Source organism: Thamnophis elegans, chromosome 16 (genome assembly GCF_009769535.1).
Source record: "Thamnophis elegans isolate rThaEle1 chromosome 16, rThaEle1.pri, whole genome shotgun sequence".
Classification (NCBI taxonomy): Eukaryota; Metazoa; Chordata; class Lepidosauria; order Squamata; family Colubridae; genus Thamnophis; species Thamnophis elegans.
In genome coordinates this window covers 11894961-11912857 of record NC_045556.1, presented here as the reverse complement: position 1 = coordinate 11912857, position 17897 = coordinate 11894961, and the positions used below count along the sequence as shown (strand labels likewise).

Sequence of the window (17897 nt, the reverse complement as noted above, 5' to 3'; positions counted from 1 at the left end):
AGTCATTGACAGATAGATATGTCAAAATCACTGACATATCGATGATTTTTTTTAAAAAAACAACTGATTTTTTAAAATCAAATTTATTTTAATAAAATGCTTTTGGAGTAAAAATCTATCTAAAGATAGTTTTCTATTTAAGATACATTAATAATCTAGCTTATTCAGCATGAAATGGGAGTTTAGTTATGTAGCATGAGGCTGCATATTCTGCAACATTTACATTTTTGGTAAACTCATTCAACGAATCCAAGCTTTGCAAGCTGAGATCACAGGCATTCACACAATGTCACAGCAGAGAGGGCAGCTGCTCTTCCAACTTATGATTTAAATTGAGTTGATTTGAATCAAGCCTTTTTACGTGATTTAAATCGTCGTGATTTAAATCAAATCCGCCCTGCTTTCAACAGAAACACAGGTAGCCCTCAACTTACAACAGTTCTTGCAGGGACTGTTCAAAGTTACAACGGCACAGAAAAAGGTGATGTATGACCGTGTTTCACATTTATGACCATTGTAGTGTCCCCATGATCATGTGATCAAAATTTGGATGCTGGGCAACTGGTTCCTATTTATGACGGTTGCAGTGTCCCTGGGTAAGGTGATCCCCTTTTGTGACCTTCCGACAAGCCAAGTCAATGAGGAAGCCAGATCCACTTAACAACCGTGTTACTAACATAACAAATGCAATGATTCACTTAACAACCGTGGTGAGAAAGGCCGTAAAATGGGACAAAGCTCACTTGATAAAATATTTTCAATTATTAGCAACATAAATTTTGAGCTCAACTGTGGCCGTAACTCGAGGACTGCCTGTACAGTCTCTCATAAGACAGAGAACATTCTTACTTGGGTGCTTCGGCTCCACGGCCACTCGTACGATCGGCGTTGCTTCGAAGTTGAGTGGATTAAATGGGGGACAAGCTGGAGAGGAAGATAAGGTTGCCGATTTCAAAACGAACTCTTGCAAGCCACCTATTCCTGAAAGGCATCGAAAAACACGCATTGTTACTGATTGTACCGTTATAGAGACTAACTTGATTTTGTATTTAATAACGGAAGCAAGACTGTTGGTGGCGCAATACTGGAAGAAGGAAGATTTGCCTACTATTCAAGAATGGACATTAAAAGTAACAAATTTATCAGAGATGGCTAAAATATTAGCATATCTCAAGGATCACTCAAATGAGAGATATAAACTGGAGTGGAGAAGATGAGCCGAGGTGGCGCAGTGGTTAGGGTGCAGTACTGCAGCTGACTGCTATCTGCAGTTCGGCGATTCTAATCTCACCGGCTCAGGGTTGACTCAGCCTTCCATCCTTCCGAGGTGGGTGAAATGAGGAACCAGACTGTAGGGGCAATTTTCTGACTCTGTAAACCGCTTAGAGAGGGTTGAAAGCCCTATGAAGCGGTATATAAGTCTAACTGCTATTGCTATTGCTATATGGATTGACTATACTCAAAATAAATACGGGACTAAGAAATTCCAGATAGTTTATAACTGAAGAAACAAGGAATGATATAATCTGTTTAGAGTTAGCCTAACAAAAGAAGAGTTAAAGCTCAAATGAAAGATGATACTAACTTTCTTTAAGTTTATTTTAGAACATCTTTGTTAAAGATTTATACCCTGTATTTGTTCTGGGAAGTCGGGGGGGGGGGGAAGGTTGGGGGGGGTTCAGGTGGGGAGGGCGGGGGGGGGAGAGGTAAACATTTGTAAAAGTTTTTTTTTCTAAAATTTTCAATAAAAAAGAAAAAAGAAAAACACGCATTGCATCAACAGGAGTTCTCTCACTAAAGACGATGGAAAAACATTAAAAAATCAAGACAGGGCACATTTGAACTTGAAAAAACATTGCAATTGTTGGGAGCCAGAGGCTGACTCTATAAACCGCTTAGAGAGGGCTGTAAAGCACTGAGAGCGGTGTATAAATCTAAGTGCTATTGCTATCACTATTATAAAAAAAAGATGATTGATCTCTCGTGAGCTGATGCTACTGTGATTTATTTATGTATCTCTAACGATAAAGGGTGGCTCAGTGGCTAAGAGGCTGAGCTTGTCGACCAGAAGGTCGGCAATTCAGTGGTTCGAATCCCTAGCGCCGCGTAACGGAGTGAGCTCCCGTTACTTGTCCCAGCTTCTGCCAACCCAGCAGTTCGAAAGCACATAAAAATGCAAGTAGAAAAATAGGGACCACCTGTGGTGCAGAGGCAACAGCATTCCATGCGCCTTTGGCGTTTAGTCATGCCGGCCAATGACCACGGAGATGTCTTTGGACAGCGCTGGCTCTTCGGCTTAGAAACGGAGATGACCACTGCCCCCTAGATTTGGGAACAACTAGCACATATGGGTGGGGGAACCTTTACCTAATGATAGACACTGCTCCATATGGCTATCATTCAACCCAATGGGGAAAGTCATGCTGGGAAAAACCGAGGCACTGTGATGAATTTAAGGGCGTTTATTTTTGCAATTGCGAGAGTTCACTTTTTAGCATTTGTCTGTCCCTCATCATCTGGGCTGACTTTCTGACAGTAGAAAGACATACATTCAAGAGCCTTAGACAGAAGATGCAAATATGACGGCTTATCCTTCATATTTGAGATGTACTGAAAATATTTGCTCTCCAGGCAGTTTATAATGAAATGGAACAAGACGTAGAAACATTACATTTTAGGGTAATGCCAAGTGAGAACGCAATGGCTGAATTTTTCAGTTATCCTTATATTTTGACTTGCAAAACAAGCAGTCAGATAATTAAAGTTGAATTTCCTAAGACCTGAACTTATTATTCTCAAAGCCTAGGGATTCCTTTTGTAAACAGCGTCCTGGCGTGTACATTTTTTTCCTTTCGAATGAGCTTATAACAGTGATTATCCTGCATTGACACTCAAGAATCAAGTCTGAAATACCAGTAATAATTGGATGGTACCCAGCACCTCCTACAAGAATGGCATTTTAAGTTTAATAAAGCTATTTAAAATGCTGTAAAAATTAACCGGAGTGGAAATTAGAAAAGAGCTCGTACTTCCAGGCCACCAGCAACAACGTAAAGAGCCAGTAAATTACCTTTTTTCTTTCTTTTCAATTTTCAGATTAAAAAGCCTTCACTACTGTGGGTGTAGGAACAGATGGCATGAAAGAGAATAATGGGAACAGCTCAAACATGCTTGTCATTACGGGATGATATTAATAAGACTTGTGTGTCATGCTGTCTAATTATAATGGCTAGGGCTCCAAACCAAAGTTTATTGACATGAGTCTTTTGCAACAAAAACAATTTCTGTTGTCTTATTCTGGCTACAGCAGGAGCCTTTTTTTAATATAAATATATATATATATATATATATATTTAATTGCACTAATCCTCAAACGGAAGAGATGAATATGTTTAGTTTTTAACCCGTTTCTCATTTTACTTAGCTTTATTTCATGTGTCTGCTTTATATGGAAAATTGGTTTTTTAAAAACAATTTACTGTGCATTTCTGTGTGCACTATTTAAAAAATAACATAGGTAAAGGTTCCCCTCACACATATGTGCTAGTCGTTCCTGACTCTAGGAGACAGTGCTCATCTCCGTTTCAAAGCCAGCGCTGTCCAAAAGCGTCTCCATGGTCATGTGACCGGTATGACTCGATATCAAAGGCGCACAGAATGCTGTTACCTTCCCAACAAAGGTGGTTCCTATTTTTCTACTTCCATTTTTACATGTTTTGAACTGCTTGGTTGGCAGAAGCTGGAACAAGTAACGGGAGCTCACTCCCTTACACGGTGCTAGGGATTTGAACCGCCGAACTGCTGATCTTTCTGATCGACAAGCTCAGCGTCTTAGCCACTGCGTCCCCTCAGTAACAGTATATATACTCTTGGATAAAATTCTGACAACATGTGTATTTTCTCGAATAGATAATGCAGGTGTTCCACTAAACACACACACTTTTTACACATCCCACTATTTGTATTTTTTCAATGTATTTCAAACCGTGTTGCATAGTCCCGGGAAATGCAAGTATTAAAACGTAACTGCATTCCACTTTGCATAATGGATTGGAAATGTTAATTACATTAAAATGCAAACCATATCCTTTGTGGTCAGACGAGGAATGCCTGCGCTTACCTTCACAAGTCCCCTACACGGAATAATTATAAAGCCAGGGTGGTCCGGAGAGAGATATTTTATTGATTTGTTAATAAATGCAGAAACCCCTTCATATATCTTCGATTCAATTTTAAGCCTCAAGTGAATGAGTTCTTTTGAGTCCTAAAAAAGGAGAGGCCCACAACACGCCTCATAAATTTACTGATATTCTTAGAGGTCCTGTCTGTAACATTCCCTCCGAAGGAACCCGGGAATGGAAACTAATCCTGATTACCAAATTCTGTGACAGGGAGCCTTCTTAAATCAAGGGGAGTCTGTGTGAGCTTTCAAACAGATAACTAATGTCTTCTGCAGGCTGGCAAGGAAAGTCCTTATGAATACAAAAAGGAAGAAAAAGGAAGAAAATGTATTTCCTGAAACCCCAAGAAGGAAAGTCATTTTGATAGGCCTTAGGAACACTTTAAAAAAAGTTGTAAAATATTTATGGGGGAGAGCGGAATCACAGTCTGCAACTATCCAGGCTGGGCCTCAGAACTAGTGAAATGGGAATTTTGACTCCGGGGCTCCCAGTATTATACAGCAATATGTCTATGAGAGGAGGCTCTATTAAAGTTTCACAGGTGTGCTCAAATCCACTATATCAGTGATGGCAACCCTTTTCGGCACCGAGTGCCCAAATGCGTGCTCACCGGAGTGCCAGAATAATAGCAATAGCAATAGCAGTAGACTTATATACCGCTTCATAGGCCTTTCAGGCCTCTCTAAGCGGTTTACAGAGAGTCAGCATATTGCCCCCAACAATCTGGGTCCTCATTTTACCCACCTCGGAAGGATGGAAGGCTGAGTCAACCCTGAGCCGGTGAGATTTGAACCGCTGACCTGCTGATCTAGCAGTAGCCTGCAGTGCTGCATTTAACCACTGCGCCACCTTGGCTCTTGAACCTGAAGACCATCTGGCTGGTATGTGCATGCCTGTTTTTGGGGTGTTTTGGGGGGGGCGCATTCAGGCCATTTGGGGGCCGTTTTCCGGCCATTTTTCGGGCTGTTTGTAGGCCGTTTTTGGGGCAAAAAAAATGTTCTGGCCAAAAAAAAAAAACATGTTTTGGGGGCCAAAGAAAACATCCATAAATATCCAAAAAACTGGCCTGAAAATGACCCCAAAACCAGCCTAAAAATGGCCTGGAAACAGCCTTGAAAATTGCCAGAATTTTCGCCGTTTTCCAATGCTCCGGCGTCTGCAAAGACCAGCGGAAACCAGAAGAGCATCTGGTGATGGCGCACGTGCCCACAGAGAGGGCTCTGCGTGCCACATCTGGCAAGCATGCCATAGGTTCATCATCACGGCACTATAGTATCAGTCGTTGAGTAACATTGGCACTCCTTGTATGCCTATTAAGATGAGAACATGCCAGTGTTTGGTATTATATTCACAGCCTGAGAATAACAAGGTACATCTGTTGAAAAGGAACAACGATGGGACAGGAGAACAAAGCCTACATCAATGGTTATCCAACACCAGAAGATGTTGGATAACCGTTTGTCTGAAGTGGTGTATGGTTTACTGCCTAAGCTTGGGGTTGGACTAGATGACCTCCAAGGTCCTTCCAACTCTGTTATTCTATCCTATTCTAGTGTACATGATGTGAAAGTTGGCCTAATCTTGCTTGGCCAATGAAAAACCAAGTAGGTGGATGGAGATGATCAAAAGATGGCGTAAAATTAAATATATACACAACTCAAGTCTCAATATAAAATGTGGATGCGCTTGCCAAAAAGCAGGGTATTTTAAGAGCATTCCTGGTATTATGCCTTGGCTTGTTTATCTCCCATTATAGCTAAAACAAATTTATCACACATATCCGAAGCTTCTAATTGCTATTTATAAAACACAGGAAACCAGCAAGTGCCACACTTAAATTTAAAAAACAGAGACGCAGACTTGAAGTTTAGATACAAGGCAAAACATGTATCAAAGAATGAAAGGTTTGTTGTTGTTAGTTGTGAAGTCGTGTCTGACCCATCGCGACTCCATGGATAACATTCTTCCAGGCCATCCTGTCCTCTACCATCCTCTGGAGTCCATCTGAGCTCACGCCTAATGCTTCAGTGATTCCATCCAGCCACCTCATTCTCTGTCATCCTCTTTTGCCCTCAATCTTTCCCAGCATGAGGCTCTTCTCCAGGGAGTCCTTCCTTCTCATTAGGTGGCCAAAGTATTTGAGTTTCCTCTTCAGGATCTGGCCTTCTAAAGAGCAGTCAGGGTTGATCTTCTCTAGGACTGACCAGTTTGATCACCTTGCAGTCCAAGGGACTCACAGGAGTCTTCTCCAGCACCAGAGTTCAAAGGCCTCCCATTCTTTGGTGCTCAGCCTTCCTTATGGTCCAACTTCCACAGCCATCCATTGCAACTGGGAAAACCACAGCCTTGACTAGGCACACTTTTGTTGGCAGGGTGATGTCTCTGCTTTTTAGTATTTGCCATAACCTTGCTTAAAAGCAACATCTTTTAATTTCTTGCCTGCAGTCCCCATCTGCGTTGATCTTGGAGCCCAGGAAAGTAAAATCTGTCGCTACCTCCATTTCGTCCCCATCTATTTGCCAGGAATTGAGAGGGCTGGATGCCATGATCTTAGTTTTCTTAATGTTGAATTTCAAGCCAACTTTTGCACTCTCCTCCTTCACCCGCACCAAGAGGCTCTTTAGTTCCTCTTCACTTTCTGCCATTAGAGTGGTATCATCTGCAAGTGAGCTTTGCCCCCATTTTAAGACCTTTCGTGCTGCAGTTGTTAAGTGAATCACTGCAGTTGTTAAGCTATTCACAGAGTGGTTAAGTGAATTGGGCTTCCCCATTGACTTGGCTTGTCCGAAGTACACAAAATATGAAACCATAGTTCAAAGGCCTCAATTCTTTGGCGCTCAGCCTTCCTTATGGTCCAACCTTCACAGCCACACATTGTAACTGGGAAATATTCCCATACCTTCCAACAAGAGAAGAATAGCAATTGGGTAATAGTTTTCAGAAGACTCTGTTGTTGTTAGATGTGAAGTTGTGCCCGACCCATCGGGGCCCCATGGGCAGCCTTCCTGTCCTCTACCATCCTCTGGAGTCCATTTAAGCTCATGCCTACTGCTTTGGTGACTCCATCCAGCCACCTCATTCTCTGTCGTCTCCTTCTTCTTTTGCCCTCAATCGTTCCCAGCATGAGGCTGTTCTCCAGTTCATCCTTCCTTTTCATTAGGTGGCCAAAGTATTTAATGAAAGGTTAGAAATAGTCTCTCTCTCTCTCTCTCTCTCTCTCTCTCTCTCTCTCTCTCTCTCACTCACTCACTCACTCACTCACTCTCACTCACACACTCACACACTCACACACTCACACACTTTTTTTGCTTCTCAAGAGAAGGCTCTTTCTCAGGTAGATATATCATGGAATAATTCTTATTTTTGATACATTATTTTCTCTTAGAGGTTTTGGGCTCCCATTAGCTCTAAACACTGGCAATGGATGGCAGGGGCTGACAAGAAACCCCAAATAAATGAAGATCACTGGATTGACTAAAACTAGCTTAATGAGCTATGGTGGCACAGTGGTTAGAGTGCAGTACTGCAGGCTACTTCTGTTGGCTGCCAGCAATTTTGGCAGTTCGAATCTCCCTAGGCTCAAAGGTTGACTCAGCCTTCCATCCTTCCGAGGTGGGGAAAATAACCCAAATTGTTGGGGACAATATGCTGACTCTGTAAACCGCTTAGAGAGGGCTGTAAAAAGCACTGTGAAGCGGTATATGAGTCTTAGTGTGATTGCTATTAAGATAGAAGATCCTCCATTTAAGATTTGATGTAATTGTTGCATTGATTTAGCTTCCCGTCCTATTCAATAGGGTGTCCCTGCTAACAATGTTTAGACTTCTCAGGATACAGGAAAAGTTTATTTGGCAGCCAGGTTCAGAAAGCTAGCCCATGGCTAGCATTGCAAGTTCTGAACAACCTTCATTATCGAAGCATGCGTTCTTATACATTCTCAAAGGCAGCGTAACATGGAAACACTTACTGTATATACTCGAGTATAAGCCTAGTTTTTCAGCCCACTTTTTGGGCTGAAAAAAGCCGCCTCGGCTTATACTCGAGTCAGTGAAAAATTTGCCCGAAATGGAGGAGAAAAAGGGGCGGGGCCATGCCACTGGGTGACACTCGTGAATGGCCCAGTGCCCCTGTGAGTTTCCCCTCCCTCTGTGTCAGTTTGCCGCGCAGCGCGCACCGCACCATCCCCCCTCCTCACGTTCTAATGTAATGCAGGGCTGTCTTACGATTCCCCTTCCTCCCCCTCCTGCCGCTCTGCAACGATGTCCCACCTCCTCCTTGTTATGGCAAGCAGCCACATAGCGATGTCCCACCTCCTCTGGTACAGTGATCCAATGATAGGAATCACTGTGCCGTGTGTCATAGGAGGCGGGACATCGCTCCCGCGGCTGCACGGGACATCATCATCACAGCGGGACATCAGCATCATGAGGTGAGTGAAGTATTTCATTGAATACACCGCTAGTTTACTGTTTTTCTTTGAAATAAATATTCAAAAACATTATTGGTATCTATTTTTATTTTTGAAATTTACCGGTAGCTGCTGCATTTCCCACCCTAGGCTTATACTCGAGTCAATAACTTTTCCAGTTTTTTGTGGTAAAATTCGGTGCCTCGGCTTATATTCGGGTCGGCCTATACTCGAGTATATACAGTAGCTCATTTCTTAGTGGTTACCTTGAGAAGAAAGCCTTATAAGGAGATGGGGTCTTACTTCTCCTTTTGTTATGGAGTACGTGTCATTAACGAACTTTAATTGAACCTTGGACTTTTTGACATAGGTTTTGACATTGGGACATCGGCTTAGAACATCTTGTGGTTAGGCACTGGCTTCCTGTTTCTTTTGCAAGCTGCAACTCTGCCTATGTGGCTTTAATATAGAAGTAAAGGGGCTCTAGGAGGCTGTCCAGCCTGACCCAGTAGGTTTCACACTTAATGTCCAAATCTCACTTTACATCCTGCTTTAACAATACTTGTAGATTTGCTATAAAAACACCTTTTATCAATTCTGTTCAGAATCTTTCCTTTCCTCTTGTCCTTCTAGCAAGAAGCATCAGGGCATCGTCCAGTGTTCATGCCCGGCTAATTTGTTTCCGTCTCTTCCTTGCCATCGGAGGCTCCTCTGAAGCTAAATTATGTCTGGCTAAATTTTTTGCTGACTAAACAAAGAGCTTTGCAAGGAGGGTGTCATGTTTCAGCCACAAGCAGACAGAGGCCGGGCAGCATCTCCTCCAAGACAAAGAAGGAACTCTGGAAAGCGAATGACGGCTTTTCTCCGCAACCCCAAAAAATATATCTCATTTTGCTCTTCCTTTTTTTTCAAAAAAACTAAAGTGAGGAAGTCAACCTCCATCTTCCACTAGGTTCACGAATGATACAAAAATTATAAAATTCACTGTGAGGCTATAAGAAGAACAGAGACCAGTGAAATCCAGACGGTCCTACCCATGATTTGACTTACTCAAATAAAAATGTAATGAAAACCACTGTAGCTCTTTTAGAGAAGAATGCCCCAATGATTGATGTTGTTTTACCAGGGGCGAAATCTACAGGACCTTCTGCGTATGCGCAGAGCGTCAAAAACGGACATGACAATGTCCGGCTGGGTGGGCGCAGCCTACTACTGAGCGCACCTGCAAAGGTAAGTAGAACAGCGAGGGGTGGGGAATCTGCTGTGCCATGCGGTTTAGATTAGCTGGAAAGCAGGAAATCCTGTTTTCTAGATAATATAAATCACGCGTCACAGCTGATCGTCGGAAATACCAGCTCGCCCAAATCGGTAGCATTTCATCCCTCCTTCACACAGTGCTACCTGCAATCAAATAAACACTAATCTGAGTTGTATAGATGGATAATGGATATGTGAGAGAAGCAAAGAGAGAGAGGTGAGGGACACAGCAGATTTACAAGTGCTAACAGAATTCATTAGCAGCCTTCCGGAGAACTGAGCTGTTTGGTTAAGTAGAATTTAACATGGACATTTTTGAACATTACACCTGCAAGTCTCCTGCATTTTTATGTGTAATATATAGATATTAAGCAGATCATGGTGGAATCATGTTCTTATAGGACACATAATCTTTGTTTTGAGAAGAGTTTCATGACCCAAGGCTCTTATACATAACATTAATAGCACTTAGATTTAAATACCGCTTCACAGTGCTTTACAGCCATCTCTAAGCTGTTTACAGAGTCAGCCTCTTGCCCCCAACAATCTGGCTCCTCATTTTATCCACCTCGGAAGGATGGAAAACCGAGACAACCTCAAGCCGGTGAGAATCGAACTGCTGGTAGTTGGTACAGTTAGCCTGCAATACTGCATTCTAACCACTACAGCCCTCCCTCCCTCCCTCCCTCCCTTCCTTCCTTCCTACTTAGAAATAGTACATAGATTTATATACCACTTTATGGTGCTTCACAGCCCTCTCTAAGTGGTTTATAGTCAGCATTTTGCCCCCCACAATCTGGATCCTCATTTTACCCACCTCGGAAGGATGGAAGGCTGAGTCAACCTTGAGCCTGTCGGGATTGAACTCCTGGAATAAGCAGTGAATTAGCCTGCAATACTGCATTCTAACCACTGCGCCACCATGGCTCTTTGAAGTAATGAAACCAACCGTCTCCTCATCTGCTGGGACTTCAGATTTAAGAAATGCCATGGGTTTGTTATTTATTTATTAAAAATAAGTGGTAGAATTGCTTCAAGCATCCTGAATTTTAATCATAAAACAATGCATATCCCATCCCTGGAACACAATATTCCAATTTCCACGATACAGATATTCCTCGACTTGCAACTGTTTGTAAAGTTACAACAGCACTGGAAAAAAAATGGCTCATGGCCATTTTTCACACTTGCAACCACTGCATCATCCCTGTGGTCATGTGATCAAAAATTGGAAGCTTGGCAACTGGTTCCTATTTGCGGCGGTTGCAGTGTCCCGGGGTCATGTGATCGCCTTTTGCGGCCTACTGACAAGCAAAGTCAATGGGGAAGCCAGATTCACTTAACCACCGTGTGACTAACTTAACAACTACAGTGATTCACTTAACAACTGTTGCAAGAAAGGTCATAAAATGGGGCAAAACTCATTCAACAACTGTCTCACTTAGCAACAAGGTTCACTTGTGGTCGCAAGTCGAGATCTACCTGTACCGTATCCAACCCACAAAGATTTATGCTGGTTCAACTCTATTGTGACATGCCATAGAGTAGATCAACATCTGGTTGACTCACAACGTTACACCATAAGCCATGGTTTGCAAACCATAATGTTTGCACATGGGATGACAAAATCAAACAAACCACATTATGGTGTATGTGTCAATTTTGTTCAAAATGAAATCAAACTGAGAGTGAATATGACAATTTCGATGTTTAGGTATCAACTGACCCAGTTAATTGCTTAAACATAAGCAAACAACTCATTCCCATCCATCAACTAATTGCTCTGAAAGCAGACAAGGAAAACAAACCCACGAGAAGAATAAGGTCATTAAAAGGAAATGCTACTGTAAAGTTAACTTCTACAGCTATCAATGAATTTGCTTGCAAGTGCAGAATCTGTCAATAATTGGACAGGATAGGATTATCAAAATAAATAATAAATTTGCTTTAGAGATTCTGGCCCATATTCTGAAGCACCAAACCAAGCGGTGTCCTTTTTAATTTAATGTAATACTGTGCAGCATTCCAGAGTCAAATAACCTTGACGTTACTAAACATAGCTCTTCTCTTTCACTCGCTTGCTTACCGAATAGTTCTCAAAATTAAACAAAGTCAGTTTTCTGACTCACAGCCAGGCCAGTACAACCCCCCCCCAAAAAAACCCCCCACTTTCACAATTTCAAAGACATCGTGAGGCAATATAGATATTTTTTTTCTCCTCCTGGCTGAAGGTGAGATTAAAAATATTCTTTAATCTAAGGAATTGTAAATGTCAAATGCAAATCCTTGGGGAGGGAAAAAAAAACCCATATGTTTTATGGAAGACAGAGTTTGCCCAATTCATGTATCATAGAAAAAAAATGTGTTATCTGCTCCGGTGGGCAACTGAATCAGACCTACCAGGGGGACGAAATGTCACAAGATCTTAATACCAAGTGTGTACCTGCCAACTCTGTTCCTCAACAGAATTCCCTGTTGTCTGTGCTTGATCATAGTGCTTTTCCTCTTGTTGTTACTCTCTGTTTATCCAACTTGTACCTCCACTTCAGAGGGAAGTCTACAAGCGAACGGGAGCCAGTAAAAAGTCAAGAGCAATTCAATTCAATTCAGAATAAGGCTGGAAGGGGCCTTAGAGGTCTTCTAGTCCAATCCCCTGCTAAAGCAGGAGTCTCTGTACCAGGGGTGTCAAACTCAAGGCCCGGATCCGGCCCGTAGGATACTTAGATCTGGCCCGCAGGGCTGATCTGGAAAAGCGAAGGACCAGCCCGCAGTGCTTCTGCCAGTGAAAATGGGCTCCGAGCTCTGTTGTTGGTTGCCATGTCCTCCTTCAACCTTCTGCCATTGAAAACGGAGCTCAGGAGGGCCGCATTTTTGCTGGAAAAGCACTCGGCTCACCACAGGCGCCCCCGACAGGAGTGACATCAGGCTGGCCATGCCCAGCCTCAGCCTGGCCATGACCCTACCTTGAGTTCAAACACAACCCTAATGTGGCCCTCAATGAAATTGAGTTTGACACCCCTGCTCTATGCCATTTCAGCCAACTGGCTATCCAATCTCTTCTTAAAAACCTCCAATGATGAAGCACCCGTAGCTTCTTGTCCTCACTGTTAGGAAGTTTCTCCTTAATTCATCCATGAGCCACGGTGGCGCAGTGGTTAGAGTGCAGTACTGCAGGCTGCTTCTGCTGCCTGCTGGCTGCCTGCTGGCTGCCTGCAATTTGGCAGTTCAAATCTCTCCAGGCTCAAGGTTGACTCAGCCTTCCTTCCATCCTTCGGAGGTGGGTAAAATGAGGACCTAGATTGTTTGGGGGGGGGGGCAAATATGCTGGCTCTGTAAACCGCTTAGAGAGGGCATATAAGTCTAAGTGCTATTGCTAATTCCAGGTAACTTCTCCTTGATTAATTTCCATGTGTTGTTTCTTAATTTGTCTTCAGGTGCTTTGGAAAATAAGTCGAGCCCCTCTTCTTTGTAGCAGCCCCTCAAAAACTGGAATACCGCTATCATGTCACGACCGATAGCAATATACCCACTGCTGAGCTCAGCCACCTTCCCTTCTTTCTCCCCCTTTCCACCTCCCTTTTGGAAGCAGGAAAGATTAGTTAGAGGACAGTGGAGCAAAATGACTCTCAAGGACATCTTGTTCTAGTCAGCTATAGATATGACTCTACAATCAGCATCTTTGATAGCCAAACTATGATTTGGCCACGCAGCTGGAGCTCATGTTCAGACCCACAATGGAATGGTTGGGAAATCGATTGTAATCTGAAAGTCCAGAGGTAACTTTATAAATGGAATTTCACTGTGGAATCCAGGCTCGGTTCCCCGACAAATGCGCGCTCGGCAAAAGCACGCCCGACGAAACTGCGGTGACAAAACCATGAGTTCTAAATCGCACCGACGAATGAGTGCAGAAGCGCGCCGACAATAGCGCGCCGACAGAAGCGCGCCCTAAACCTAACGCTAAACCTAACGCTAAACCTAACCCTGAACCTAACCCTTACCTTAACTTAAATCGCGCTTCTGTCGGCGCGCTGTTGACACGCGGTTTCGTCAGCGCGTTGATGACATCGCGGTTTCGTCAGCGCGCTTTTGTCGAGCATTGGGTCATGATCCAGGCTCCCACCTAGCTCTCGCCTCACCATCAGGAGGCTGTGAGTTCGATGCTAGGTAGAGGCAGATATTTCTCTCTCTGGGCACCCTGAGAATGTATCTGCTGAATAGAACTCTGCATGGGCAAAAGGAGGAGCGTCCAGCCAGTAAACACTTAGCTCCATTCAGTTGCCCAGACTCCACTCCGCAAGAGATTATGGAGTCGTTAAAAGAGGCTGATTATGATGATGATGATGATGATCCATGCTCCCACCTGAAGGAAGCCCTTGCAGTCTTAATACTTTCAGCACCTTCTCCCAAAGGTGCTTTTCCAAAAAGGCAACTGGCTTTTGTTTTTCCCTGAAGACATTTTGCTTCTCATCCGAGAAGATTCTTCCGTTCTGGCTCAATACGGGCTTCTTGGATGAGAAGCGGAAGATACTTCAAGGAAAAACAAAAAGCCAAGTTGCCTTTTTGAAAAAGCATCTTTGGGGCAGCCATGACCTGGATGACTGAGACTCTCCAGAGACTTCAGCAACTGGCCTTTTGGACTTCATCACTACGTGGCAAAAGAAGAGCTGGCGAAGAGCTGCTTGCACAGGTTAAATGCATTAGATGTAGAAAGCAAAAATAAAAAAGAAAGGAAGAACGTGAAACAGCTGTGGGAGGAAAAGAAAACGACGTGAGAGGTTGCAGAAGCCGGCGTACTGAAGTTTTGCTGCTGTCACTTCTGATGTATCCTGACCAAGTTTCTCTCGAGGTCCGTAATCAACTTAAGGCTGTGCCCTGGGGAGGCAGCAGCCAACCACATGTTGTCATTGAAATGTTTGTGGCCACAATACTCCAACCAAGGACGACGACGGCTTTTTAAAACAGCGCTCATTGCCAACTGCTTCCTTTATGTGGTGTGATATGGCCAAAACCACGTTGCCTTTGAGGTCATTTCAGCCTTTGGGACTTGGCTTAACAAGGAGAGTGAAGGGCCATACAGTCTGCAGACTTTATTTTTTTTAAAAAAAAAAATATTATTTTAATGCTGACAAAGTTTAAAAGGAAAGCATGTGCATCCTGAAAACCAATGTCAAAATTTAACCCCTTTGGAGAGAGAAATTGCAGCGAGAGCTGTGACGGCGCAGTGGGTTAGAAGGCAGCATTGCAGGCTACCTCTGCTGACTGCCAGCAGTTCGATCCTGACTGACTCAAAGTTGATTCTGCCTCCCCTCCTTCTGAGGTGGATAAACTGAAGACCCAGATTGTGGCGGGAAAGAGGCACTGTGAAGTGGTATATAAGTGCTATTGCTATTGGTAAGAGTGATGCTTCAAAAGGCAGTATTATTATTTTGCATTTCCTCATTGCATTAAAGCATAAACATCCTGATTTTAGCAACCTTTTCATCAAGAGTTTGCAGTGGGTTATTTAACTAACAAATTGAACTAAGAAAATGAAATGTTGTCGGTACTAAATTGTGTAGGTCAGGTGACAATTTTCAAATTGCATGAAGATTTTCAGACTGAACCTCTTGCTAGTTGGGGAAAAGAAAGAAAGCCTACGCATGATGGCAACTGCGTTTTTACTTACTATAAAAGGTAAAGGTTCCCCTCGCACATATGTGCTAGTCTTTCCTGACTCTAGGGGGCAGTGCTCATCTCTGTTTCAAAGCCAAAGAGCTAGCGCTATCCAAAGATGTCTCCATGATCATGTGGCTTGCATGACTAAATGCTGAATGCGCACACGGAATGCTGTTACCTTCCCACCAAAGTTGGCTGCTATTTTTCTACTTGTATTTTTACATGCTTTCAAACTTCTATGTTGGCAGAATCTGGGACAAGTAACGGGAGCTCACTCCGTTATGCAGCGCTAGAGATTCAAACCACTGAACTGCCAACCTTTCTGATCGACAAGCTCAGTATCTTAGCCAGGTTCCACCACAAAACCGCGGACGACAAAATCGCGCTTGACGAAAGCGCGTACGTGACGTCATCACAGCACGATGAAAACATCGCGCTGTGATCGATAAATGTAAAAATAAAGCGAAAACCTTACCCTAACCCCCCCAAACCTAACCCTAAACCTAACCCTAAACCTAACCCTTAACCTAACCCTAAATCTAACCCTAAACCTAACCCTTAACCTAACGCTAAACCTAACGCTAACCCTTAACCTAACGTTAAACGTAACCCTAACGCTCTAAACCTAACCCTAACCCTAACCCTAACCCTTAACCTAACCCTAACCCTAACCCTAACCCTAACCCTTACCTTTATGTGAATCGGCTTGCTTTAATTTTATTTTTATTTCAATTTGTAATTTTTTTTGTCGCGCTGTGATGACGTCAAATGCGTGCTTTCGTCGAGCGCGCTTTTGTGGACCGCGGTTTTGACGGGTCACGTCTTAGCCACTGAGCCATCGAGTCTCTATTACTTACTATACTAGGATTTTAAAGTCATGATCTGTTCTACTAGCCACGATGACATGATTCATACATAACATTTAACTACAACACGGAGCCAAAAGCAAAGAAACTATTTTGGCTGAGCTACATGTGAAACACACTACCCTCCAAGCCTTAATAACCTTCACTTCCTCCAGTGAATCTCAGAAGCAATTCCATAGCTCGGTTCTCAATTAAAAAGGCACCTTATAAAACAATTCAACGTTATTAAAATTCCAAATGCCATTATCTTCAAGTGCAACCTTTAAGGAATTGTGCTGTTAAAAGCTTCAAAAGAGCAGCAAGTAAGCATTTGCCATAGTTTTGAATCTCTTGAGGTTCCACCGCAGTTGCTCTGCACAAACAAAAAAATGTCTTAAAGACATATATTTTTTTTGTTTTAAGAATGTGTACCCCGCCCCCCTTTCAATCACAAGCTTTCCTGAAATATAGAACAGTGTAATCATTTTTAATGAAGCAGAGTTATATCATGCTGCTGGCATTTTCTATTAATAGGTCGGCAAGAGGAAGATTTTCCCAAATAACACATTTTTGGTAAATCTGGGTTATGTTTTATTGTGACATTTTAGAATTATGATGAGAGAGAGGGATATACACATAGTATGTGTGTGTATATACGAAGTATATGAAACAGAATTTATATATACAACACTCTCTCTCTCTCTCTCTCTCCCTCCCTCCCTCCCTCCCTCCCTCCCTCCCTCCCTCCCTCCCTCTCTCTCTCTCTCTCTCTCTCTCTCTCTCTCTCTCTCTCTGCATAATGTTCATAATCACAACATTATCATAATGCTAACAGCTACTGGGCAGCCTTCTTCTGCCTGAACATCACACTTGCCCATGAAGTGATAAGTAAGGAGGGAATCACACGAAGAAAGTGGAGTTCCCCTGAAAAAAAACCTCAACTGGTAATTTATTATAAATTCATTAAAGAGATAACACTATCCTTTCCACATCAATACAATTTTTCTACCGCCATGCTGAATATTATATCAAAGTGCTGACACTACAGGTGGGCAGTTCGGTGTTAAGTAAAGGATGAAAGGAAGGATGATGAAAAACACCAACGCATACTGATTTCTAATGGAAGTTTCACCTTATCATGCACCCCCAAACTGTAGTTCTTTAACCTTTTCTCATTTAAAAAGTTACCGGAATTGGAGGAAGACCGATAGGAGGTTCGGGAGTGCTTACATCTTTCATCCAGCAAAAGAGAGCTTGAAATGTTCTACTGAAAGATCCAGGGAGGAAGGAAGTGAGCCATTTTTTTTGCATTCTGTGCTGCTTCCAGTCCTTGGACAAAGATAGGCTTAAGATGCAGAAGAATCTTGACAAGCTTGAACATTGGGCGCTATCTAACGAAATGAAATTCAAGGGTGAAAAAAGGAAGGTTCTACATTTAGGCAGGAAAACCGAAATGCACAGGTACAGTATAGGGGGTACCTTGCTCAACAGTAGTAACTGTGAGAGGGATCTTGGAGTCCTAGTGGACAACCATTCAAATACGAGCCA

At 43.0% G+C, this 17897-nt stretch overlaps 1 protein-coding gene across 2 annotated transcripts in view; it reads right to left on the bottom strand.

Annotated features, from left to right (window-relative positions):
* The window catches only part of EFL1 (elongation factor like GTPase 1), a 72260-nt gene that overhangs the window by 18224 nt on the left and 36139 nt on the right, over positions 1-17897 (bottom strand). For both annotated transcript variants that reach the window (XM_032233358.1, XM_032233357.1), the window contains exon 16: positions 850-981. In XM_032233358.1, the coding sequence (XP_032089249.1) occupies positions 850-981 (132 nt within the window). The remainder of the gene's footprint in view (positions 1-849; positions 982-17897) is intronic.